We start from the raw sequence: 26,270 nt of genomic DNA, 5'->3' as shown, positions 1-26,270 counted from the left end.
GGGCATGCACCAGGCAATGAGCAAATCAGATGGTGGCCAAAGTACAACTGCAAGTTTCCTCTGGGAGTTGCTCTCTTCCAATTGAGAATACACTGAGACCATTACTAGTAATTAGAAGGCACCTGGCATTCTGCAGGGGAGGGAGGCAGGTGGTGCATTCACGTTCACCAGCTTTTAGCAGGACCCAGGTGGGTGGAGCAGGTGTGGATGGTAAGCAGTGAGCAAAGCTGGGGGGATCACTGCTTTCATCTCTCCACCTCCTTCCCCAGCGGCTTTCCAAAGCTCCTCACGGATGCCAAGGAAATGGGGAGCTTGGGAAAAGAGCTGAGAGCAAACTGGCTGTGCTCTGTGCTCAGGATAACCTACCTCCTGTACTGGCTCACCCCCTTCTCTCTACAGCCTCCTCCGTGCCGAGCCCATGACGCGGCCCTGGGCAAGGTCCAAGGTGCAGCTGAGGAGGTAAGGCTGGCAGCCCGCTGCAGAATGAAGCGTCTCTTCCTCCTCCTCTGTGTCCTGCAGCTCCTCGGTGAGTATGCCCAGGGCCAAGCGCTGTGGCAGGCAGGGGTGATCACCGGGCGCCTTCACCATTTCAGGTGTGCTTTCGGCAACCCTGCTTCAGAGCAGAGCTGCAGGCTGGGTCACTTCAGATGTATCTGTACCACAAAAAGAACATTTTCCTAACAGGCAGGGAGAAGGCAGGAGAACGAGGCTGGGATTACTGTGGTGTGCCCACTGCAGCTCCACAGCTTGGGGTTTTGTCCTCTTATTTGAAGCCAGCAGCTCTGCACAGCAGGACGCACTGCCTGTTGAATATGCTTGTTGCTTTGATGTTCAAGGACTGTGCTTCCCTGGAGACAAGACTGATTAAATAACACACTGATATTTCCAGAGCTGTGCAGGGTGCAAGAATGCACCGGCACAGCTGCATGGGGGGAAGAGGCTTTGCAACAGGACATTAACCTCCTTGGTCCCAGAGTCCCTGGACAGAGGAGCTGCTGCAGCGGCGGAGCCAGCGCAAAGAGCCGTCTCTGGCGTGGCAAGAACGCAATTGACACAGCACTTTGCAGCTGTGGAAATGTGAGTGCAACGCAGCTGGCCGAGCCCTTCTGCTGGAGCTTTACTCTCTCTGTTCCCTAGCGTCCTGAGATGAAAGGGACGTGGGTCAACCGCAGCAGCGACAGAACTGCTTGCAGTTGCCATCGGGGGCTTTTAATGCCATCTTAAGCTCTTTTTTTTCACCCCAAGCCAGCAAGGTGTGTTTGCCTGTAACACTGCAAGCATCTGCTTTGGTCTTTTTCTTATCACCATTAGAGTCTTTTCTCCTCTCAGTGGGTATTGAAATGGATCCGGGCAGGAGAGCGTTTGTTTTGCTTGAGGGCTTCGTCAGACAGCTGAGAGCCATGGCAGCAACCTGGTGCAGGGCTGGGGAACCCCCTCTGTACTTTGCACCTGGGCTTCAGCCCCTGTTCCTGCAGAAGGACTTCAATTCTTGTTAAAATCACGTTATGTCCTCTGTGCCTGGACATGGTTACCTACAGCAGTCTCATACGAGCCCTTGGCAGAGTCAAACAATGCAAATTACACTCCAAGGCGATTCTTGTTTGCTGATAAAGCCTCCGCAGAGCCTATTTAGCACGACTGGCCACATCCCTCTCCATCATTTGGACGAGCGTGTCCCAGACTTGCTGCAGTGCACCTTCCTCCATCAGCTGGAATCATTCAGACCTCCCTTTCTCTCTCCACAGCCCCTCCTGACCTGTTCTCCATCTGACATCTAGTGCCCGGTCCCTCTCTGCTGCCCAGTCCTCTCCACCACTGCCTTTCTACATATTCATGTGCTTTATGGGTTTTTCCTCTAAAGAAGAGATAATCCCTATAAAAGCAAGCAAGGTTTTTTGTTGTCTTGATTTTTTTTTTGTTTTCCCCTTATTATTCCTATTATTTTTAAAAAATGCATTTACTTATGTTCTCTCTCACAACTCACTTGCCTGAAGCCATTTAATTCACTCTGCTGTAGAATTATTTTCAGCTGAACATGCATCTTCAGCCAAGCCTGGGCAATGTCAGGCCTGGGAGCCATGAGGCTGTCGTGCTTGTGCAAACAAAGAGGGTCAGAGTGGAACCCCACCTCTGCCATGGCCAATCCCTGGCCAGTGGGGTCATCCCTGTCCCTGTGATTGTGGTCCTGTTGGTTTTTTGTGCTGCTGGAAACATCAAGTCTGAGGATTCTCTGCACAATTGATTAGTCTGAGTGGCAACAAAACCCACTGCAATGAATGCTGAGGTACCAGGCTTCCCATTGCCTGCAAGGCTTTCCTGCCTTCTTGCTGCCTGCCACATATTTGTCCCTTACTCCTCTTCCTACTTGGGTAAAAGCCATTACCCAGCCAAAAATAACCACCTGTGCAGAGGAAGGCTGAGATTGCTGACCTGGGAAGGTACAGGGCAGCCCCTTGGTGGAAAATCCCTGAATCCAGTATGAAAAGTCCAATTCATTCCTATAGCGCACCACAGAGAGTGCTCCCAGTGTCTCAGGTGGACTGCATTAAAGTGATTTCTCTGCCTCTCCCAGCCAGTGTCATTGCCGTGTACAAGCAGTGGATCCCCAACACTAATTTTGAAACGGCCTCCAACTGGGATGCAGGCAGAGTCCCCTGCGCCAGGGATCTGGTCCGGTTTTGGAGGAACAAGGTATGCGACCTTCTGTTTTCATAGAATCAGTCAGGGCTGGGAGGGACCACAAGGATCAGCCACTTCCAACCCCCCCATCATGCCCAGGGACACCCTACCCTAGAGCAGGCTGCCCACAACCTCACCCAGCCTGGCCTTAAACACCTCCAGCCATGGGGCCTCAACCACCTCCCTGGGAAACCCATTCCAGCCTCTCACCACTCTCATGCTCAACAACTTCCTCCTCATGTCCAGGCTGAATCTCCCCACCTCCAGCTTTGCTCCACTCCCCCTAGTCCTGTCACTCCCTGATAGCCTAAAAAGTCCCTCCCCAGCTTTTTTGTAGGCCCCCTTCAGGTACTGGAAGGCCACAAGGTCACCTCGGAGCCTCCTCTTCCCCAGACTGAACAGCCCCAACCCTTTCAGTCTGTCCTCACAGCAGAGCTGCTGCAGCCCCCTGAGCATCCTCATGGCCCTTCTCTGGACATGCTCCACCATCTCCACATCTTTCTTGTAATAGGGGCTCCAGAACTGGATGCAATACTCCAGGTAGGGTCTCGCTAGAGCAGAGGGGGAGAATCACCTCCCTTTCCCTGCTGGGCTCACTTCTGATGCAGCCCAGGATCTGATTGTCTTTCTGGGCTGCAAGTGCACACTGCTGGCTCATGTTGAGCTTCTCATCCACCAGCACCCTAAAGTCCCTCTCTTCAGGGCTGCTCTCCAGCCACTCACTGCCCAGCCTGTATTTGTGCTTGGGATTGCCCTGACCCAAATGCAGGACACTGCACTTGCTCTTGTTGAACCTCCTGAGGTTGGCTTGTGCCCACCTCTCCAGCCTGTCCAGGCCCCTCTGGATGGCATCCCTTCCCTCCAGCATGTCTGCTGCACCACACAGCTTGGTGTCATCAGCAAACTTGCTGAGGGTGCCCTTTATGCAAAATGCCATCAGGCTTTGGAAAAGTCCATTGCCAGCTGGATGAAAGCCTGGTTTTATGTTCCCTTTTCTTACAGGTCGTCTCAGTCTTTGTCAGTTCTCCTCATGCACTCACTGACATGGTAAGGCAGCATCTGGCGCCATGGGAAGGGTGAGTGAGGTCAGGGCCAGCTCTGCGCTGCAGCCAGACCAAGGATACCTTGACTGGGATGAGGCCACAAAAGTGGCAGCAGCCAGGGTCTGTACCATAGAGCCACAAAGCACATTGTTGGGACTGTTTTCCTTAGAGAAGATGGGGGAGAGCACTCCAGAACTTCCTTTCATTTGGAAGAGATTATTTTTTTCTCCCCAAAGAAAAGGAAAAAGCCTTTCCGTGGGATTGAGACCTTGGCAGTAGTTTGCTGAGGAGCACTAACATGCAACATTGCCAACACAGAGCAGGCTCTAGCCCTGGGCAGAGGCTCAGTGAAGCGGACATCAAAAGATCTTGAAATGAAAACAAACTGTTCTGGGAAATCTCAAAATGCTGCTTGAGATATTTGCTTTCAAGTGCCATTGAGGCTTATGTTTCTCTGTGGTGCTATTAGCCTGACCATGACATGGCTCAACATCCTGCCAAAATGTGTGATCAGGTTGAGGAAGGAGTTTCTGAGCAAACAGATGATGTTCCTCAAATACACATCATGGTGGTGCAGGGTCTTGGTCCCACAGCTTTGAGGGTCAGGTTTAGGAGGGAGAAAGGAATTAAAGGGAAAAGTACTCTGCACTGGTTAGACCACACCTTGAGTGCTGTGTTCAGTTCTGGGCCCCCCAGTTTAAAAGGGACATTGAGATGCTTGAGCGTGTCCAGAGAAGGGCGACGAGGCTGGGGAGAGGCCTTGAGCACAGCCCTACGAGGAGAGGCTGAGGGAGCTGGGATTGGTTAGCCTGGAGAAGAGGAGGCTCAGGGGAGACCTCATTGCTGTCTACAACTACCTGAGGGGTGGTTGTGGCCAGGAGGAGGTTGCTCTCTTCTCTCAGGTGGCCAGCACCAGAACAAGAGGACACAGCCTTAGGCTGCGCCAGGGGAGATTTAGGCTGGAGGTGAGGAGAAAGTTCTTCACTGAGAGAGTCATTGGACACTGGAATGGGCTGCCCGGGGAGGTGGTGGAGTCGCCGTCCCTGGAGCTGTTCAAGGCAGGATTGGACGTGGCACTTGGTGCCATGGTCTAGCCTTGAGCTCTTGTGGTAAAGGGTTAGACTTGATTGTCTATGAGGTCTCTTCCAACCTTGGTGATACTGTGATACAGTGAAAAGCAAATCTCTGCTGCCCCAAAGCATGGACATGGGATAGGTCACTGACTATCCCTGTCGCAGCGTCAGGATGGCACGAACTGGGCTGGATCCCATTTGCAAAACCTCCTCCTCTGGATGGGATGAGCTTGTGGCTGAGTTCTCTCTCTCAGTTTTAGGGCACCTTTGATCTTTTATCAGCCATTAAATCTGAACAGGCCCTTGAAATTCATGTGCTGCAATTTGTTCAGGCTGTCTACGCCACTAATAGTTTTGATGCTTTAATAACGCCATGTGCCACATTTAATCCCTCCACAAATATTTGGAGGAGCTACTTTATTTATCTGGCATTTTAAATATGAATTTTGGAAGGAAGGAATGTACTGGGGAAATACATACAAATATAATGTAATAAACGATGTGGAATTTACCCAGAGAAGAAAAGAGCAAAATATCACTCCAGTAGATTTTATTTTACTTACAGATGAATGTATAATATTTCTAAAGTACTTTCATCAGAGGCTTGCAAAGTGCATAATTGCAAAGCAGCCTTATTCATTGCAAGGTGAGCCTTTCCCAATCCAGTTTAAGAGCTGAGCTGAGCTGTCCTCCATCTGGCTGAAGGAGAGGGAGGTGCAGCACAGCCTTTGCACAACCAGTGACCTCAGTGGCTGAGCCCACTGGCTGCCGGCCACTGGGAGCAACGTTCCATCATGAGCAAGGGATGGGATCAGGGTGCTGGAATCATGGAATCAGCCAGGTTGGAAGAGACCTCCAAGATCATCCAGGCCAACCTAGCACCCAGCCCTATCCAATCAACTACACCATGGCACTAAGTGCCTCAGCCAGGCTTTTCTTGAACACCTCCGGGGATGGCAACTCCACCACCTCCCTGGGCAGCCCATTCCAATGCCAATCACTCTCTCTGGGAAGAACTTCCTCCTAACATCCAGCCTAGACCTCCCCTGGCACAACTTGAGACTGTGTCCCCTTGTTCTATTGCTGGTTGCCTGGCAGAAGAGACTGAGTCCCACCTGGCTACAGCCTCTCTTCAGGTAGTTGTAGACAACAATGAGGTCTCCTCTGAGCCTCCTCTTCTCCAGGCTAAACACCCCCAGCTCCCTCAGCCTCTCCTCATAGGATTTGTGTTCCAGGCCCCTCACCAGCTTTATTGCCCTTCTCTGGACATGCTCCAGCACCTCAACATCTCTCTTGAATTGAGGGGCCCAGAACTGGACAGAGCACTCAAGGTGTGGCCTGACCAGTGCTGAGTACAGGGCAAGAATAACCTCCCTTGTCCTACTGGCCACACTGTTCCCCACTGGCTCTCATGGCCACCTGGGCACACTGCTGGCTCATCTTCAGCAACTATCTACCAGTACCCCTAGATCCCTTTCTGCCTGGCTGTTCTCCAGCCACTCAGTCCCCAGCCTGTAGCGCTGCTTGGGGTTGTTGTGGCCAAAGTGCAGAACCCTGCACTTGGCCTTGGTCAATCTCATCCCATTGGCCTCTGCCCACCCATCCAGCCTGTCCCCAGTTCACCCCATTAAAAGATCCAGTGATCCTTGTGGAAGTGCTGAGGACCCTCTGCTGCCCCAGGGCTTCTCTGGGACCCGACTGTCGGCAAGGAGTTGGGTGGGCTCCAAGTTTACAGTGGGTGTTATAGTCCTGCCACTGTGCAGCAGGAGAAGAGGGCTGGGAGCCCACGGGGGGGCTGGCACCATTGCAGGGGCTCACTCCTCTGCTGCACTCTGTTGTACTTCTGTCTGGGGGCAGCCAAGCACACACCAGGATATAGCCCATGATGCAGCTCACACCTTTCTGAGCATCACTGCCCCAGTGATGAAGCAGCCCAGGAAGCTTCCTAGCATAGTGGTGAATATTTCTTTTTCATTTCAGCTCAGCTACCTCCCACCTAGGACCCACTGTGCTCTCTCATCACCAGGTGATACAGGGGTTGCCAAAATTAGAGATGAAAAAGGAATGAAACCCAGCACCTGAGATGGTCTGTCACTTGTGGGGATGGTGTGAAATTTGGCAACTGGGTAGTTAGAAAATGAATTGATCATGAGGCTCTTTGCAGTGAGGCTGGGCTGCACCTGTCCAGCTGCTGGTTGTGCTGCGCAGGAGAATTAATCACTTAATTCAGCAGGAATACATTAAGCTTTAGAGTCTCCATGGAGATGCTATACAGCCTTTGGCCATAAAGGAAAAAACAGAGAGAGAGCCTTGTCTGCTAGAGTAGTGCAGGAGGAAATTCATGACAGGGGAGGAGACTAGGATCTCGTTGACATTCATGAGGACAGTGCCCACAGTAACATATAGAGAAGGATGCTTGGTGCTTGTGCTTGCCCTGCTGGCAGAAGGGCAGCATGGGATGTCTTATCCTGACTCCTAAGCTAAGTGGAGTGAGATCTGAGGTGCCAGGCAGTCGTCATGTACCACTGTCAGCCCCTTTCAGGCATTTATACTAAAGGAAGCACCTCTGTACAGTGAGCCCTCCACCTCCCCTCACCATTCATTCCATGTGGGCACCAGCTTAGTGCCAGGACCTGCTTTCCTGGGAGGAGACTGGGTCTGCTGGGGTAATCAGCCCACCTCCACACTTGGAGAAAACCCATTTATCACCCAGCTTGGTGGCTATTTCATCTGAAGTTTTGAGTGGGTCCCTAATTCAGCCACACGCTAAATCCAGATCCAGTTTAAGTGACTTTGAAGCACGACCACTGTGATTGGGCTGGGTTTTGTATGGCATTTAGCTGCCTAAAGATGCAGATCAGTATTTAACTGGCTTTCAGAAGTTCCTGGGAGTAGATGTGCAAGAAAAAGATGGAGGTGCTTAGGGTGATGCTGCCTGATGGGAGTGCTCCAGGGCAAGGTGGGGTTTGCCTTTACTTGTCTTGCTGCTAGAGGAAAAGGACTTCTCTGAGGGGTGTAGACCCTCTACCCATCACAGTGCTTCAAAAGAGAGCCAGGTCAGGACACAGTTGTGGCTATATGCCTGGTATTTGACCCAGTAACACCAGTCCTGGTGTGGCTTGTGCCTGAGCTGGCCAGCACTGTAGCTTGGGTCAGGGATGGATGATGCCACTTGCTATTTTTGAGGCAGCAGGAGTCAGGTTTAGCCACGTGGGCAGCACAGCCTCACTCAAACCTTGTGGTGTCAGGGGACTGGCTGGGGCTATTCAGCAGTGTCAACGTCACCTTTCCAGCTCCGTTCCATCACTGATCCCTGCCATGGTGGTGGCAGCTGCCTACACCTCTTCCCTGCCCACCCAGTGAGGGGCTGCAAAGGCTGGAGGAGAGTTGTGAAAGTGAGGGGGCACTGGGGTCTAACCAGGGATTTCTTACCCAGCCTTATATTTTTAGCTGCCTAATTGCAAGAGCAGAATGTACTCAGCTTAGCTGCAGGATGCGCCTGCTCGGTTCCTGGCAGAGATTGATCTCGAAATGCCAATTGCTCTCCAGGGGCGCTGGCTCTAACGAATTGCCACAGTTAGTGCTTGTCCCAGGCACCAGTGCTCCCTACTCTCTTCTTCCCAAACAGCCAGCTAATAAGACACCTAGAAAAGGCATTATTTTTCCTTCTCCTGAGGTGAAGGTAGGAAATTTCACAGGAGTGTGTGTCTGCGTGCCTGTGTGCCAGCATATCACAGTATCAACAAGGCTGGAAGAGACCTCATAGATCATCATGTCCAACCCTTTACCACAGAGCTCAAGGCTAGACCATGGCACCAAGTGCCACGTCCAATCCTGCCTTGAACAGCTCCATGGACGGCGACTCCACCACCTCCCCGGGCAGTGTTCAAGAAAAGCCTGGCTGAGGCACTTGGTGCCATGGTCTAGTTGACTGGTTAGGGCTGGGGGATAGGTTGGACTGGATGATCTTGGAGGTCTCTTCCAACCTGGTTGATTCTATGATTCTATGATGCAGAAATTGGTTTCCTTCCATATTAATGCCTATGGTGCATTACAGCACTCTGTGGTGGAGAAATAACGTGGTGTAGTTTGATGGGATGCCACTAGCACCAGCCCCAAAGCTGCACCCCATCTGGGTGCTAGGTGAGGGAAAGTACTCAGAGCTGTGCACAGCCCCAGTGGCAAAGGTCCTGCTTGCTGGTGCAGAGCTGTGGAGCCCAGCATGCCTGAGCCTGGGCAGTCTCAGCATTGCATAATGGGGACAGTGGCACCTCACCTGAATAAGAAATTCAAATTTGTTGATGCTGGAGATTAAAATAAGACTGGGGGAAGAGCCAGCTGCAACCACAAGGATTGCTCACCTGGGTTCAAAGCAGGAGTGCTGCATTATTTTTCTGCACTGATGATGGTGGCATGCCAGTCACACTGCTGTTGTCAGTCAACTCAGCTTGGTGCTCATAAATTAAGCAGACCTGATATGTGCCAAAGGCCAGTTCAAAAACACTCATTCCTTTGCTATTTTATTCTTTTGGAGTTTAGGTTCATTTTTCACTTACTTTTTGGGGCAGTGGGCTGCTTCTCAGTGCTGCAACACTGAAGGTGCAGATGGAGTGACTCTGGACCAAGGGTCACATGGGGTCTTTTTTTGCTTTGTTTTAGTTTGATGAAAAAGATGATGGTTGTGTTTCAGTTGTCATTGCACTTGATAACGATGACTGAGGAGATAAGTCATTTAACAGTATCAGGGATGGGAAATGACTAATGGGACTATGCTTGCTGTATTAATGGCCCTGAAGTACAGGTTGGCAGGAGTAAGGGAGAGCAGATGAAGCTGCCAGCTTTTTGGCTCCAGTCCTTTGGTACATGTCATTTTTCAGTTCAAAATGTACTTGGAAAGTGGCCCAGCCTATAAGCAATTTCTATACTGAACTCCCGAATGCAGGAAGCCACTGCCCAGTTGGAACCTCCACTTGTCCTCTTCAGAAGCTGAGATGCTTAATTTCTGTTGGGGAAAAAAAAGAAAGGACAAATCATTTACAAATGAAGACCCTCTGGACAATGGAGCCATTTCTGAAGTGCTATCCAGTGATGTGGATCTTAGGAAGGGATGGTGGTAGATGGGCAACAGACCTGCCTTGGTGAGCGAGGAGCTGTGTCTGTGGGGCCAGCCTCAGAAATGTGTGCTATGAAGTAGAGGGTACAGGATTGTTCTTGCACATCATGTTTGTGGAGAGGAGGCGATGCCATCCCCTGGCTCCCATCACAATGTGTTGTGTTTTAATCCTATGACTGGTTTAAACAATGTTTGGGCAGTCCTTGAGCATGAGTGGGCCAGAAGCCAGGACACCATGTGTGCTGTGGGACTCTCATTTCCCTGCCACAATCATCCTCACATGAACAGCTTCCTCCCGGCTTGCGAAGTCCAGGCTGCCTGGGGTTTTGGTCTCAGTGGTGGAGGCTGATCTCCAGTGGTAGCTGGAGCAGCTGCATCTTCTCCAGAAAGCTCAGAGGCCAGTGGTTCCAGAGTCCTGCACAGGAGCTGCAGATGAGGGCCACGTTTATCATGAAGCATTTTCCCCCACCTCTCCCCATGGGCAGGATTTGTGCTGTGTACTACTGACCCTTATCTGCTCTGCACCCCATCCAGACCCTGCTTACTTGGCCTTTCCCAGGCAGGGGAGGATGTGACCTCCGAGGGTCACAAGACCAGTATTTGTGCCTCTCTACATGCGTGTGTGTGTGTGTGTGTGTATCTCTAACCAAGCAAGCTCACCTCATCACCTCCCATACTCCCTTCAGTCATCCTGTGTGACTCCTTACTGGGCTTTTCTTGCTGTGCTTCATGCATGGTGTGTGCAGATGGTGCTCTCACATTGCTCCCAGGAGCAGAGAGTGGTGCAGCTTACCAATGTAGGCATGTAATTCTCCAAGGATTGCCTTGGTGGCTTTTTTCTTCACCCTAGTTAATTTGTGAAGATCTGAATGAACCCTCCCTGGGAAGGAAGGTTCATTGTGTTCTGCATGACCACCTCAGGGTGTTTGGGAATCTCTGACCCACAGTCACAGTGAAAGTATTTGGTAACTACAGGAGAAAGGGTTGTCAGGCAGACAGGGTTGAGAGCAGAGACTTCCCAAACTGGTTGTCTTGATCCAGCTACAACACTCACAGATGCAAACTTCTGCAGCTTGGGAAGACAAACAAGGGACAGCCAGCCACAGCCCTGCTGTGTCACCCATCCCTGTCACCAGTAGCTGCTGCCTGATTTTTCTTCCTCCATCCAAATATCTCTGCAGCTATGGTCCTGAATGCTCACAGGTGCCTGCTGTGAAGAGCTGGTTGCCTGTGTTAATGAAGTGATCCACTGCACCCCATTCAAAAGCCCACTCTCAGTAGCTCAGCTGGCCACCCTCCCTGCCTGGCCCTATCATGCACAGCAGGCTGCAGGGTGGCAACCTGAAAAGTGGTCAAGAGGCAACACTGAGATGCTCAAGCCTGAAATACCCCATCAGGTTTGGGAGAAGTGAATTGGTGGGCAGTGCTGCTGGTACTTGTCCCTGGTATAGGCATTAGCTGACTTCTCCAAGCTGTCCCACCACTCACCCATGGGGGCTCGCAGGAAAACAAGCCAGGACACTTATGAAGTGAGCAATCTTGTGAAGGATGCTGGTAGCACAGACTTTGCTCAGTTCAAAGGCCAAGTCCTGAGCCCCAGAACATGACTAGATGTGGGTTTCACATCTGCAGCTAAAACACATTGCCATTTGGATCCTGGAAGGCTTTTCAGCTTCTTTCAGTGCCTTGGTACTGGAAAAACTGACTTTACTCAAGAGCAGTAGAAATTCAGAGAACATGATGCCAGGGTTTCCAATTAGGCATGACTCATGCTATGGTCTCAGGAGCAGTTTCCATAGGCAAAGGCTTCTTCCTGGGTGGTAGAGAGATTCCACCCTCTTGGGGCAAAAGTTAAGCAGACTTCATCCCCTCTGGGCTTGTCCAGCCCAACATAGGACATTGCTGGGTTTGAAGCAGATAGTGTAAAGGAACACTGCAGGGATCTTCTCAGTGGCAACTGCCCTCCTTGGTTTTTCACAGTTCCTGAACCAAGAAGGAGAGCTGGGCTATGGCCTTCAAAGCACCATACCACCAGAGCACTAGACTTCTAAACAGATGCTTACAGCTTGGGGGTGAAGAGCTTTTTGCCTTGATTCTCTGCTCCAAGGTGATCCCTCTGTGGGGTAGAGCATCGTCAGGCAAGATTGCCCCAAGGACAGAGAGCTATCTGCAACAGTCATTCATAAGTCTTGGTTTCTCTAATCTCTAAATGCATCATCTAAATGCATATTTAAAAACCTGCTCAGTAGAAGAAACCTTAAAATGTCATCCACCATGCTTCTGCCTGAGCACAGGACTCAGTGCATTGGCATAACACAGTCCTGGAGGGCTTCCAATTGCTGTCTGGGGACTGAAGCTAAAACCCTGGCTAAAACAAGTTAGAGAGGAAGGGAGACCTGAAAGTCACTAGCTCCTTGCCACGTGAAAACACTGGGGGAGATGTACCTTTCTTTCTGTTGGTTTCTAAATGTAAAATAAGATGGGCTGGGCTAAATATTCCATGTCCTGTGAACAAGTTGCCTGACTCAGTTGTTTGCCAAGGTCTGTTCTGGAGCTAGCAATGCAGGCTGGTGACCTGCCTGGCTGCATCTTCTTGCCAAAGGGGCTCTCATGGCAGAGCTGTGCCTGCTGAGGTCTGTTCTTGTGCCATCGCACAGAAGCTTGGCTGGGCTGAAGCCTGACTAGTGTGGTGATGCTGACTGCCTGGTGGTGATGTCCTACCCAACAAGAAGAGGGTCTGGCTATGGCAAGCTGCAGCAAATGCCTCTGTGTGCTTTTCTTAGCTCATGATGAGCTGACTCCTCACCAAGCACTATTCATGTCCCTGTTTTGGCAAGCACAGCCCCAAGAGGTAGGAACTCATCAAGCAAGGGCACCTCTGGGCACCTGCAGAATAAGGTAAGGTTCTCCCTGGCATACCAAAGTATAAAGCCATTTCCAAGCTGCTGGGAATGTGTGCCAGAGGAGGACACAGATGTCGAAACAGCTTATTTTGCTCTTCCCTGGTTCTTGTTTCCCTGAACACTTCATGCTTTTCCATGCCACTGGAAGATAATGTCAAAATGCCTCTCCCCAATGTAGCATCTTCATCTGTAGAAAGGGGAGCTGATATTTTTCCATTAACATGGAGCACAGCAAGGGTAACTCCTAATGACTGTTAAGTGCCTCAGAGACAGCAAGTGTAATAGGCAGCCTAATAATTAGCACTGTTATTTGATTACAAACCTGGGTGGCTGGCAGCAGGACAGCACAGTAACACTCTGAATCTCTTTCTCTAGTACCTGCCCCTGAATGGAGAATTCGTGCTGGCATCTGGTGCAGGATTTGCAGCTTTCGATGGCAGCTGGGATCCAGGCTGTGACTCAGGTATTTTGTGCCCAGACCAGTCACCCCATCGGCCCATCATTAGTGATGCAAATTCAGCCCAAACATTGCCACGAAGCTCTTTACTGTCCCACCTCAGAGTAAATCGTGCCTCTTTTAATACCTACATTTTCTTTGATGGCTTCCCTCACATCAGATTTTTTTCTTCCTTCCATATCACCTGTCTTATAAAAAAGTAATCATAGTAGGGCAGCCTTTGAAGTTGGAGCAGAGAGGCAAATACTGTTTGCATTTTACCCTGCCTATTAAGCACGTAGCCACATCAAAGCCCTCGTTTTCTTTGCCGTGGTACTTCTGAAGAAAAGTGGTTAGGAGTTAACACACTGGCGAGCTGAAACGCAGCCGTGGCCGTGGGCTGGCCTTTGGCCCGACGTGCACAGGGGTTTCAGTGAGCCTGCGTTCTTCCCTCCCCTCTGACCCTCCAGATCAGGTCTGCTGTGACTCAGACAGCAGCTTTGCTTCACTGGTGCCTCTTTGCTAGTCTGCAAGCTGCTCTCTGGGGAAATGTATTTTGGGTATTTAAGATCTGACTAATGCTTTCAGTGGCCAGTAATGCTGTAATTCTGCTGCAGGAAAGGAAGAGTCCAAGCACAGAGCCTGTGCCTGTGCTCTGACTGGTAAAAAAAACCAACAACAACAAAACCAACAACAACAACAAAAAAAAAAACACCACAAATGTGACAAAGCCCAAATAGGTCTGCCCAGGGAAGAACTGTAGCATCAAGCTCTCTGAAGCCACTCTGAAATCCTACATCCCTCGCATTTTTCTGTTTCGGGGCTGTTTGCCCTCCATCAGGGATGCTCTGGCAGCTGCCTGAACTTTGCACTGGGCTTTTCCTGCTGTCTGTGTGTGCTCCTCCCCTGAAATCAACAGGCTTTCTGGGGCAGTGTTTGCAAATGGATTCTTTAAAGCATGGTTTAAAAATGAATGCAAACAATTGAGTCAATAAGTGCCTGTGCGCTGGCTGAAAGGGTGAAGATTAAGCTGTTGGAAAGGGCGAGAAGGAAGCATCATGGTACTAAATCTGGCCAGCATGAAAATGGTTAATGGTAAAGTAATTAATGGTCAAATGGGACACCGGTTTTGGTGTTACCCACTGTGGGGAACAGGACTGATCACGTTTTGGCAGGCCTGCTGGACTGCTTGGAAACTGGGACATGAATTCTCATGACTATATCTGCTGCAGTTGGGCAGCTGTTTTCCTCCCAGCCATAAGGGTGAGCTTTACATATGGGGGCATGGGAGGGTGGGTAAGATGCTGTGGGATCTGGGATCGAAGGCCTGCCACCAGAAGTTGCTGAGACCTCAGCCCTGAGCGTTAGAAAGCTTTGCCTGAGCTTGAGGGTGATGCCAGAGCAAACCTTTCACTCCCTGCCTGCAAGATGAGGTACTCCACTTTGGGCAAAGCAGTGCCTCATCTTACCGAGCCAGAGGCATCTGTTGGAGCTGTGACTTTGGGTCTGAGTCATGCTCAACCTTTCAAATTGATTTCCCAGGTGCAACAGTCAGGTTTGCCGACGCTGAGCACCACACGTGGTTTGACCCCACCTTGTGGCAGGCGGTGTCCCACGGTGTGGTGCCGGAGGCAAACAGGCACATCTTCTCCGTGGACGAGGAGCGGGTCCCGTGCCAGTACGACGATGTTATCTTCCAGCCCGAAACCTCCTTCCGGATAAACATCGACTCATCGCAGCAAGTGATTCATCTCCATAGCATCTCTCTCATGGGACAGGTAATGTGGCTAGGATGAGAAACCAGCTTGACACCTCCTCACCGTGGCCCCAGAGTAGGTCGGGAGAGGAGGGACCAGCCAGAGACAGAGCAGCGGCACTGCGTGGGTAGCTGGGGCACCCCCGTGTCACTGCAGCTACAGGGGCGGCTGCTGCTGCTGTAGCTGGTCTCAGTTTCTTTCCTCTACCAGTTTGTTATCGCCTCCCTTCCCTGCGGTGGGAGCACAGGCCGCCTCACTCTTCAGAGTGAAAAAAAGAGGTCTACGCAGACAGGTCAAACCACCACCAACTGGCATCTTCTCCGGCACCCAGGGGCTGACCCCTTCCCAGCCACGTGTCCGAAACTGCACTGCTCCGGGACCCTCTGGGGACACCTCCCTCCCGCCTCCGACCTTACCATGGCCCCAGGCCTGGCAGTCGTCTCCCAGCTTTGTTTCAGTACTGCTCTTTAATTGATTGGAAGGGTAGTTATAGAGACGCTGGCAGCCTGCTGTGCATCAGCCCGGGAATCAGGCGCACGACGAGTCCCATCCCTTGCCAGCCAGCGGAGGCAAAAGATCAGAGGTGCTGCAGCAGCAGCAAACACAGGCTCCTTCCAGGAGCAGGAGATGCGGCAGACATTTCATAAGTTATTTATTATTTCTACCGCTGCACTGCCTGGGATCTGCCATTTCAGGGCCAGCCATTAGGTAACTGCTTTTTTGGCTGTTAAACTCAGTCAGTGTCCAGGTGGATGCTGGCAAGTCTGGACAAGGCAGCAACCCAAGAGAGCTCACTTCGGACACATGTAGTCTCAGAGATGCAGAGGAGGATGGTCTTGGGTGCTTGGAGTGGTGCCAGTTCTGCTGATGCCTGGGAACTACCCCACGGCACATCATCCCCTCCCAGATCCACCCCTGTGCCCCAGGGCAGAGGCTGCTGCTGAGCAATGAGACTGAAAGAGTATCACAGTATCACAGTATCATCAGGGTTGGAAGAGACCTCACAGATCATCAAGTCCAATCCTTTACCACAGAGCTCAAGGCTAGACCATGGCACCAAGTGCCACGTCCAGTCCTGCCTTGAACAGCCCCAGGGACGGCGACTCCACCACCTCCCCAGGCAGCCCATTCCAGTGTCCAATGACTCTCTCAGTGAAGAACTTTCTCCTCACCTCACTTTTCGTTGTTGTGATTACAGTTTGTTTCCTGTAAATTGATCTTATGAACTACTTTGTCCCTTTGCTATCCCACTCCTTGCTCTATGTGGGGTATTTCCACTCCAGGGCCTGAGAAGGCTCCTGCAGAAGACTGGTGGCTTGGCAAGATAAGGCTGGCCAGTACAGCTCAGCCTTTGCTAATACTGAGTCCACTGAAATGCTTCCCAGGCTAAAGGAAAACACCTCATAGCCTGTCCTTTCCTCCCAGTAATTGATAACCTGATTTTTTGGGCCAGCAGAAAGAGGGAAAGCAACAAGCAGAAAAGAAAAGAGCTCAGCCTTCGTCTGTGGTCTGGTGGTTTGGATTTTGGGGAAGGGGGGGAGGAGTGCTTGGCTTGTTTGTTTGTTAGCTTTCTTTCTTAGTTTCAAATTAGGAACAGTTTTTCTGCTGGGCCCATGGAAAAGCTCGAATGGGTGTCACTGGCAAGACCTCCCTGCTACACTCACTGCGTGTGATGGGGTTACTCCAAGCTGGCTGCGGAACGTGGCACCGGGCATTCAGGCAGCGCAGCCAGGTGTGCCTGGGGGCAGCACTGTACGTGGCTGAGGATGCTCACCCGTCTTGCTGCTCTTTCCCACGCAGGAGTTCAGCAGCCCCGAGGCCTGGGAGGAGTACGTGCAGGGTCCCTCTGCCCCGCTGCAGTTTCACGGCAATGGCACTCTGCAGGTGACAGGCACCCGCTGTCCGGACAAGTCTGGCTGTGCCTGCGGGAACGCCCCGGTGAGTCCTGCCGCTGCAGCCCAGTGTGGTGCCATTGCAAGCTGCGGGGCGAGGGACTGACGCTGCCCTGCTCCCCTTTAGGATGGCCATCGCATTTGTGCAGCCCTGCTCAGGGCGTCGGGGAGTCAGTGCCCGGTGCCAACCTGCCAGAACCCTTTGCAGCCTCTTGGCCACTGCTGCAAGGTCTGCGGTGAGTCGGAGGCGCTGCCCTGTTCCTCTTCCCTGACGTGCTGGCTGCCCCAGCCCCCCTACCCCTGGCTCTGCAGGGGAAAACTGCGTGTGAGGAATGCTACTGTTTGTGGGTTGAAGTTTTGCTGCATCACTGCTCCCACAGGTCCCATCTGCATCCCGTGTGCCACCCTCTCAGACCATCTCTCTGAAACATCAGCCTGGCTTTTGAGAGCTTGTTCTGAGTTGCAGCCCTTTGTCCCTGCCTCTGGTTTATCCTGTCAGGATGTCACAGCTCATCAAGCTAATAGGGCTCTGCTGAGTTTATGCAGCAGAAAACACTCAGAGGAAGTGCACCTTTTTCACCCTAACATCAGCTTTCCCACAGCAAGTTTGTTTCATTTCATGTAAAATAAAACCATGCAGACTGACAGTGTTCTCTCTGCAGTGAGGGCTTTTCCACTAATCTACCTGGAAGGATGCTAAGGGGAATTCTTCATGCACACTTGTACCCAGACATTTGGTTTATCATACCCAAGTCATTAAAACAGCTTCACATGTTTCTCCAGTGTGCTCCTGAAAGCAGAGCCCCTTAAAGACTTCAGGAGAATTTAGTATTTCAACAAATGCTCACTTGTAATTTTTCCAAGGAAGATATTTGGCTCAGTGACTGCAGCACAGTACAGGGAACGCTGCTGCTCCCTCCTCTCCATCTTCCCTCCAAAGCCAGCGTAGCACTGCTCAATTGCAGCCTTACAGCCCTGAAACCAGGTACATGAAAAGCTTCCCACAGGGATATGTGGGAGAAAGCTTTCCAGGAAAAGCTTCCCTATGGAATGTGCTGGAAACCAAAAGCAATCAAACCCAGTTGATAAAAATGCCAGTGAGGGAGGCAGAGGTTTCTTGGGGCAGTACTGCCCAGGGAAGGCTGTGGAGCTGTCACTCCTGAGCCTAGGCAGACCAGTTGCTTGGAAGTCCTGGAGGGTCCACAGTACTTATGGCAGTTGCAGCTATGCTGCCACAGCAGCTCTTTGCCCAGGTGTGATGGTTTGGGGGTTACCCCGCCCCCCCACAGTATCGCTGAGAATTATCCAATCTAATCTAAACCAATATTTACACTAAAACAATATATACAAGTTCAGTTCACACTTCAATCAGATGTAGGTGATTCAAAAGCTCAGAACAGGGACTCCCAGGTGATGTTGGGTTCGTGCTCACGTACTGTAGATTCTATTGTAGATTCCCTCAGTGTTGGGCGCCGATGTTACCTAGAACAGAAAACTCCTAACAGCTTGGATTTAAACTCTCTCAGCTAAGGTTAGATTTCTCTGTGGAATACACTGGATTTCACCATTCTCCTGCATTACCCAGTATGTATGACCAGGACCTTCAGCAGATACCACCCCTCGGACAGGTTTCCCTTCGCCCGAAGGAGAAAATACCCAAACAGTTTTCCCTAACAGATTCTTTTCACGTACAACAGGAACTTTATCACCGTCTGTGAACAAAGCATAGTTCTTTTCCTGATCAGAGAGATCACCATAGGGAGGAGCTTCCTCAGCACGAGTTATTTTCTCCTCTGGAGGTTTGGAACAGTCTGTGCCTTCCGGCCAGTTGGTGATCACCTCCACCAGACCAGGTCGGTCAAGATTACCCATTCGTGCTCGTTGGGTTATCAAAGCCATCCATTTAGACCAGGTTGCATCTGTGGCATGATGTGGTGATGAACCTTTGCCTTTGAACATCCAATTAAGAACTGGCAGTCTAGGAGCTAAAAGCAATTGTGACTCAGTTCCAATCACTTCAGAGGCTGCTTTCACTCCCTCATAGGCTGCTAGAATCTCTTTCTCTGTTGCAGTGTAATTTGTCTCTGAACCTCTGTAACAACGTCCCCAGAAACCAAGTGGACGACCACGTGTCTCATTTGGAGCTCTCTGCCAGAGACTCCAAGTTGGACCATTGTCACTGGCAGCCGTGTACAGAATGTTTTTAATGTCCGGACCAGATCTCACAGGTCCTAAGCCCACTGCATGGACTATTTCTCGTTTGATTTGATCAAAGGCTGCTTGTTGTTCAGGTCCCCACTCGAAATTGTTTCTCTTTCGAGTCACATCATGCAGAGGTTTGACAATCTGACTGAAACCAGGAATGTGTAGTCTCCAAAATCCCACCACACCAAGAAAAGAAAGTGTGTCCTTCTTACTGGTGGGAACTGCCATGGTAGAGACTTTGTTGATCACATCCTGAGGAATGTAACGGCGACCATCCTGCCACCGCACTCCCAGAAACTGAATTTCTTTGGCAGGTCCTTTGACCTTGTCTCTCTTAATGGCAAAACCTGCTTGCAGCAGAATGTCAATGATTTTGTTACCTTTCTCGAAGACTTCCTCAGCAGTTTGGCCCCTGGTGGAGATGCCGGGGAGTCCCTGTTCTGAGCTTTTGAATCACCTACATCTGATTGAAGTGTGAACTGAACTTGTATATATTGTTTTAGTGTAAATATTGGTTTAGATTAGATTGGATAATTCTCAGCGATACTCTGAGCGAAGTAGACAGGGGTGGATTGTGCTAGTTTGAAGCAAGCTGGAATGTTTTGGTAGAAGAACTAGATAACGGGCAGTGAAATGAAAAACAATTGTGTCTACTTCTCTCACAGTCACGCTGAGAACTCTGGGAAGAAGAAAAAAACATTCTCCATTTTGTTTCTCACTCTTGCTGCTGATCACCAGAGGTCCCATCTCTTACATCCTCCTGCGAACCACTCTTTGTCTTAGCTTTTGCCTTAGCAGGTGCCAGAAGGGCCTGAGCAGCAACAGACTTGGATGTGTCTGCTGGAGGATTTGAATCTTTAGGAGTCTGACTTGGAGCATTTGTATCCTTAGGGGTCTGACCTGGAGCTTGTGAGTTCAAATCTGCCTTGCTTTTAACAGGAGGATTTTGGTTCTGGTCTGCTGGCTGGGGGTTCGAATTGGCTGAGCTGGTGTCATTAGGATTTGGACTGACTGGGCTAGCGTTACTAGCACTAGCAGTATTATTAGCATTAGTGGGATTGTTTGCCTGTCCTCCTGGGATGCCTGCCAACCCTGACGTGTTTAGATTGTTGCTAGGAACATTCTGATTTTGGGTACCTGCCTGTCCTCCTGAGGCTCCTGCTAAACTCTGCGGCTTGTTTTGGTTATCCTTATCATTGTTTACGTTATTGGCAGGAACACTGGCTGTGTTCCCAGAACCTACAGAGGAGGGTGGAGAGGCTGGCAAGGGGGAAGCCGATAACTGTGTTCCCTTGTTTTGCTGTGAAAGAGACTGCTTCTGAGACACAGAATTTTTCCTAGCCCTTACAGAAGCTGGTTTTGAATTTTTCACCAATAATGCCAAAATTAATATGAAATTTAAAACTACAAGAGCCAGTATAATGCCCAGCATCCCTGCCATGCTCTGTTTCGAGTAGAAATCCTTGCATGGATTTGGCATTTCAGTTTGGGGCTGGATGACCCTCATGAGAGCAGTAGATAAAGCAGCATTTTGACTGATCGTCACATTATTGACAAAAACTCTTGTAATATCACTAGTAATATTCTCAGTGACACTAAAACCAGCATAACCAAGAATGAAATCACCCCAGCTCCAGAACATGTTTGAAAGCTTAACTTTAGCCTTCTTAAAAACTACATGAAGCAAGAAATAACCAATTTGATCTTTGATCCAGTTGTACACAAAAAACCAGAAAACAGGCCACACAGCAATCCCCACCAAGTACAATAGCTGCTTGATTAGCTTCATCTTAATTCCCAGAGCTAATTTTCACTCACTCCAAAATATCTAGCCCCACGTTGGGAAAGCCAATTAAAAAATGTGATGGTTTGGGGGTTACCCCGCCCCCCCACACTTTTGAATTTGCCCCAGCTAACTCAGACGGACCCTGGGAATATAGATGAAGCAATTTATTTACAGCTAGCAGAATTTACAAGCAGCTATTTACAATATATACACTTATATACAATTATATACAGAAATATACAAAGGATAAACAATACAAAAGCACAACTCCCCTCCCAGAAACCTGAGTCCCCAGGAGGGGCTCTCAAACCACCCCAACACCTCCCCCCGGCCCTCTCAACCTTACCCCAGTTCTCAGGAAGAAAAGAGGTGCAGCCAAGAGGTTAGGGAGCAAGGTTAGTAGGAGCAGGGTTAATGAGATGTGACCAGGTCAAAGGCAAAAGCAAGAGTGAGAAACAAAATGGAGAATGTTTTTTTCTTCTTCCCAGAGTTCTCAGCGTGACTGTGAGAGAAGTAGACACAATTGTTTTTCATTTCACTGCCCGTTATCTAGTTCTTCTACCAAAACATTCCAGCTTGCTTCAAACTAGCACACCAGGCTCAGCAACAATGTCATTTCTGTTTGTGTTTGGGCTGCAGGAGCCATCATTAACCTGGATTTCACTCCTGATTTTGACCTGCAGAAGTACCAGGATAGATTGCTGCAAGTCTTGCTGAGCCAGGTACATCAGTCTGCTGGATCAGGGGGGCTAGCAAAGCCAGGAGCCATCAGCCACGTCTGCCAGAGATTCGATGCTGGTAGGCCTGTCTTGGGGGTTATGTGGTCCCAGTGATGCAGGGGGTTCAGCCTCACTCCCTGCCAGCCTGGAGGGCTTACTCTCTGTATTCAGCCTCTTAGATGTGCTAACTTTCCATGGGTGCTGGAGCAGCCTTCCCCACTCCACAGTCACACTACTGCTCTCATTGTGGGGCAGGAACAGCTGCTGGCACACAAATGAAAAAGGATGCAGCAGGTCATGCTGGAAACCCTGGTGTAGAAAATGCAGGAGGTCATCCACATCAGGTCTAGATAACATAGAAGGTCAATCCATGTGGCCATGCAAAACTTCAGCAGGGTATCCTACAACTGCAGTAAGATGGCTTCCAATGCTGGGCAAACACTGGGTGGGTACTAGCACTGGTCAGCACTCAGATGCATCCTCTATGAGGCATCACTTCACACTACTCCTTGTCAGACACAGCATGACACTCCTGCCTGGAGCTGCTGGGGGGGGGAGGTGTGCTCAGAGTTACACTGGAAGGATCGATATCAGAATATAGCTCTCTGGATCCTGAGCTGAAAGCCTGCTGCCTGCTCTCCCTGCAGCCACTCATGTCTTAATACAGCATTTAATGGATGTGCTACACGAAATTGCTTTCTTGGCACACTCGCCTCTGCAGGGAGGTGCTGGGTGCCAGGTGCTGGCCACAGCTTGGAAGGGAGGAGAGGTATGAGCCTCTTACTTGGGAAATGCAATGGCACTGCGGTAACAGGGATGGAAGCTATGTGATGGGGCTCATGAGGATTTATAGGTGAGCCTTGCTGGTGCATCCATCACGACTGCCTGTGGAAGGGATTTCTGCTTACCACTTCTGTGGGCTTCACATGTCTGCTTGTGTTTTGAAAAGCCCAAGTACGGCAGCGTGCGGATGGCCATATCCAAGGTGCACAAAGCACAGACCTTCCTGGGAGTCATACCCCGAAGCTCCACTCCTCTCATCCAAATTGTGCTGGTTGATGATGGGGCAGGAGCGCAGACTGGCACCACTGTGGAGCAGCTGGCAGCAGGCATCATGGAGGACGTAGCACAGCATGGTAATGCCACTGTCCTCCTTGGCGGGTCCCTTGCAGGTGCAGCTAAACCCACAGCTGTCCAGGGCTCCTTGTTTTCTGCTAGCAGCTCATGTGTCTAGTTGGGTTTTGAATGTCTCCAAGGATGGTGACTCCACAGTATATCCAGGCAACCTGTCCTCTTAATTGACCACCATTGCAGTAAAATGTTTTGGGTTTTTTTCCCCTTCTATTTAAGTGAAACTGACTGTATTTCAGTTTGAGTCCATTTCCTCTTGCCCTGACACTGGGAACTTCTGAGAAGAACCTGGCTCAACACTCCAGCTGTGTCTTGCCAGGGCAGAGCAGAAAGAAAGTGTCACATCCCTCCTCCTCATACAGACCAGGATACCATTGTCCTTCCATACCATGTCTGGCCATGGTTATCTTGGTGCTCACCAAGACCCCAAGTACCTTCCTGCAGAGCTGCTTTGCAGCCAAGATGTTGTGTGGAGGCTGCCATGTAAACTGGCAGATGATGAGCACACAGGTCACAGGCAGGGGACCTCACACTCTATATGTGGGTAACAGTTAAGTCCACCTAGCTGTGTACCTGAAAGGAGACCAACCAGGCAAGCAGCAACAGACCCAACTGCTGACTCCTTTTGCCTTGTGTGTGAGTCAGAGTGGGGATGTGCTGCCCTGACCAGTCCTCTTCCCTATTTCTTCCTGTCCTTTCCCAGGTGAAGCACTTGGCATTTCAAATGGCAAAATGGAGGTGTCCACCAGTGACACTTCCAGTGGGCAAGCTGGAAGCCACATTTCGAGCAGGATCACAGCGGGAACAATCATGGGATTGCTTTTTGGTCTCTTGCTCCTTGGAGGGATCCTCATTCTCTACAGAAAGGGAAACCTAAGGTAAGGATCGGGCTTCTGTTGGCAGTGTATTGCCAGGCTTCTCCCACTTGGGGACAGCTGTCACTGCAGGGCTGTCCTTACAGCTACCTTGGTGGCACATGTGTGCAAAGTGCTGCCCAGAGCTCCAGCAGTGGTGGGCATGGCAAGTCAGTCTGCTGTACCAAACAATACTGTTCATAGAGTCACAGAATGGATTGAGTTGGAAAGGACCTTTGAAGATCACAGTATCACAGTATCACAGTATCATCAGGGTTGGAAGAGACCTCACAGATCATCAAGTCCAACCCTTTACCACAGAGCTCAAGGCTAGACCATGACACCAAGTGCCACGTCCAAGCCTGCCTTGAACAGCCCCAGGGACGGCGACTCCACCACCTCCCCGGGCAGCCCATTCCAGTGTCCAATGACTCTCTCAGTGAAGAACTTTCTCCTCACCTCCAGCCTAAATTTCCCCTGGCACAGCCTGAGGCTGTGTCCTCTTGTTCTGGTGCTGGCCACCTGAGAGAAGAGAGCAACCTCCTCCTGGCCACAACCACCCCTCAGGTAGTTGTAGACAGCAATAAGGTCACCCCTGAGCCTCCTCTTCTCCAGGCTAACCAATCCCAGCTCCCTCAGCCTCAGCCTCTCCTCGTAGATCCACCTAGTCCACCCCCTCTGCAATGGGCAGGGACATCTTCAGCTGTACCAGGTTGCTCAAAGCCCCATCCCATCTGGTCATGAACATTCCCAGGGATGGGACATCCACAGTTTCTCTGGACAACCTGTTACGGTGTCTCTCCACCTCATACTAATAATTTCTTCCTTATGTCACAGAATCATAGAATGGTTTGGGTTGGAAGGGATGTCCAAAGGTCATTTAGTCCAACCCCCTGCATTGAGCAGGGACATCCTCTACTAGATCAGGTTGCTCAAAGTCTTGTTGGGCCTGACCTTGAATATCTCCAGGGATGGGACCTCACCCATCTCCCTGGGCAACAGTGTTCCACCACCCTCATGGTAAAGAACTTGTTCCTAACATCTAATCTAAATCTAGTCTTCTCTAACTTGAAGCCATTGCAAATCTCATCCTATCACAGTCCTTCTCCAGTCTTCTTGTAAGCCCCTTTCAGATACTGGAGCACCACTATTAGGTCTTCCTGGAGCCTTCTCTTGCCCAGCCTGAACAACAACTCCAGGTCCCTCAGCAGAAGCGTTCCAGCCCTCTGATCATCTTTGTGGCTCTCCTCTGGACCAAATCCATCGGGTCCATGTCTTTCCTGTGTTGAGGGCTCCAGAGCTTAGATGCAGCACTCCAGGTGAGGTCTTACCAGAGCAATGTCTCAGAATTACCACTCAATGCTTCTATCTGACCTCATATCTAACCTTAACCTACGCTCTTGTAGTTTAAAACTGTTCCTCATGGTTTATCGTAGGTGAGGTGGCTGGAAGGCAATTCTGTATTCTTGGACTGCTACTTGGTTGGGAGGCTTTTCTTGGTGTCCTGTGCCATGGTGTGCTCTGTCAGGAGAGGAGTTACTGAGGCTTGGTTGGAGTTCTGCACAGCCAGGGGACATCGCCTGTTCCTTGTAACAGCTGGTAGTTCTGCTGGGAGATGGAAGACTGAAACTGGCAGCTGGGCCAAAATAATTCAAAGCACTCACTACACAACTTTATAGCCATGAAAAGGAGTGACAACATCCAGAAGAAAATGCAGCTTCTGGTGCATTAGTTGCTGATATATTGTGGAGAAATCTCAGGAGAGAGAGAGAGTGAGGTGCACAGCACCTGACTTCACAGCAGCTGGGAGATGGTCAGGAATCATAGAATCAGCCAGGTTGGAAGAGACCTCCAAGACCTTCCAGTCCAACCTAGCACCCAGCCCTGTCCAGTCAACTACACCATGGCACTAAGTGCCTCAGCCAGGCTTTTCTTGAACACCTCCAGGGACAGCAGCTCCACCACCTCCCTGGGCAGCCCATTCCGATGCCAATCACTCTGTCTGGGAAGAACTCACTCCCAACATCCAGCCTAGAACTCTCCTGGCACAGCTTGAGACTGTGTCCCCCTGTTCTGTTGCTGGTTGCCTGGCAGAAGAGACCAACTCCCACCTGGCTACAGCCTCCCTTCAGGTAGTTGTAGGCAGCAATGAGGTCACCCCTGAGCCTCCTCTTCTCCAGGCTGAACAACCTCCATCACCTTCTCCCCTCACGGCTTTGAGAAAGGACCTGTCAGTGAATAGGGCATCCCAGCAGTGCCCAGAGCAGGTGCTCAGAGCACCACCTCTGTTCCACCTTCACATAGAACTGTCTTTCCCAGGGACAGTTTTGCAGGGTCTGTTGACAGACATCTCTGGGTGTGGTGGGGTGTCCATGGAACAGCTATGGCTCATGTTACCTACTTGGTCATGGACAAACTGGATGGACCTCAGAGTTTTTATAACCAGATGTGAATTGCTTCACTTTGTGTGTGCAGGGTTCATTGGTGTTTGCCAGAGCATGCTGGCTGTGTTGCAGGCTCTCAGGTCAGGTTGTTTCCTCCCTTGTGGTTCATCTGCTTGGGATCTCTTGCTGCACAGCAGCAGCTGTGGCAGAGGGACACTTGCCCCACTTCTCAGCACGTGCTGACGTGACATTTCCTAGCAATAAACCTGAGCCCTCATTTAATTTCTAAATAAAA

The 26,270-nt window shown here is 50.5% G+C and overlaps 1 protein-coding gene across 5 annotated transcripts in view; it reads left to right on the top strand.

The window, feature by feature from the left end:
• The first annotated feature begins 226 nt into the window (after positions 1 to 226).
• Positions 227 to 26,270, top strand: part of AMN (amnion associated transmembrane protein) — a 29,775-nt gene continuing 3,731 nt past the window's right edge. The window contains exons 1-11 of one of the 5 annotated variants that reach the window (XM_064168550.1): positions 227 to 526; positions 2,573 to 2,691; positions 3,682 to 3,755; positions 6,776 to 6,821; positions 13,187 to 13,274; positions 14,790 to 15,025; positions 16,805 to 16,942; positions 17,024 to 17,132; positions 21,527 to 21,609; positions 22,556 to 22,742; positions 23,441 to 23,615. In XM_064168550.1, the coding sequence (XP_064024620.1) occupies positions 304 to 526; positions 2,573 to 2,691; positions 3,682 to 3,755; positions 6,776 to 6,821; positions 13,187 to 13,274; positions 14,790 to 15,025; positions 16,805 to 16,942; positions 17,024 to 17,132; positions 21,527 to 21,609; positions 22,556 to 22,742; positions 23,441 to 23,615 (1,478 nt within the window). In that variant the 5' untranslated portion in view covers positions 227 to 303. The remainder of the gene's footprint in view (positions 527 to 2,572; positions 2,692 to 3,681; positions 3,756 to 6,775; positions 6,822 to 13,186; positions 13,275 to 14,789; positions 15,026 to 16,804; positions 16,943 to 17,023; positions 17,133 to 21,526; positions 21,610 to 22,555; positions 22,743 to 23,440; positions 23,616 to 26,270) is intronic. The other 4 variants (XM_064168636.1, XM_064168394.1, XM_064168717.1 and 1 more) reach the window with 4 other exon arrangements.

This window comes from Pogoniulus pusillus, chromosome 1 (genome assembly GCF_015220805.1).
Source record: "Pogoniulus pusillus isolate bPogPus1 chromosome 1, bPogPus1.pri, whole genome shotgun sequence".
In the NCBI taxonomy this organism is placed as follows: Eukaryota; Metazoa; Chordata; class Aves; order Piciformes; family Lybiidae; genus Pogoniulus; species Pogoniulus pusillus.
This window is presented reverse-complemented; position numbering and strand designations above follow the sequence as displayed.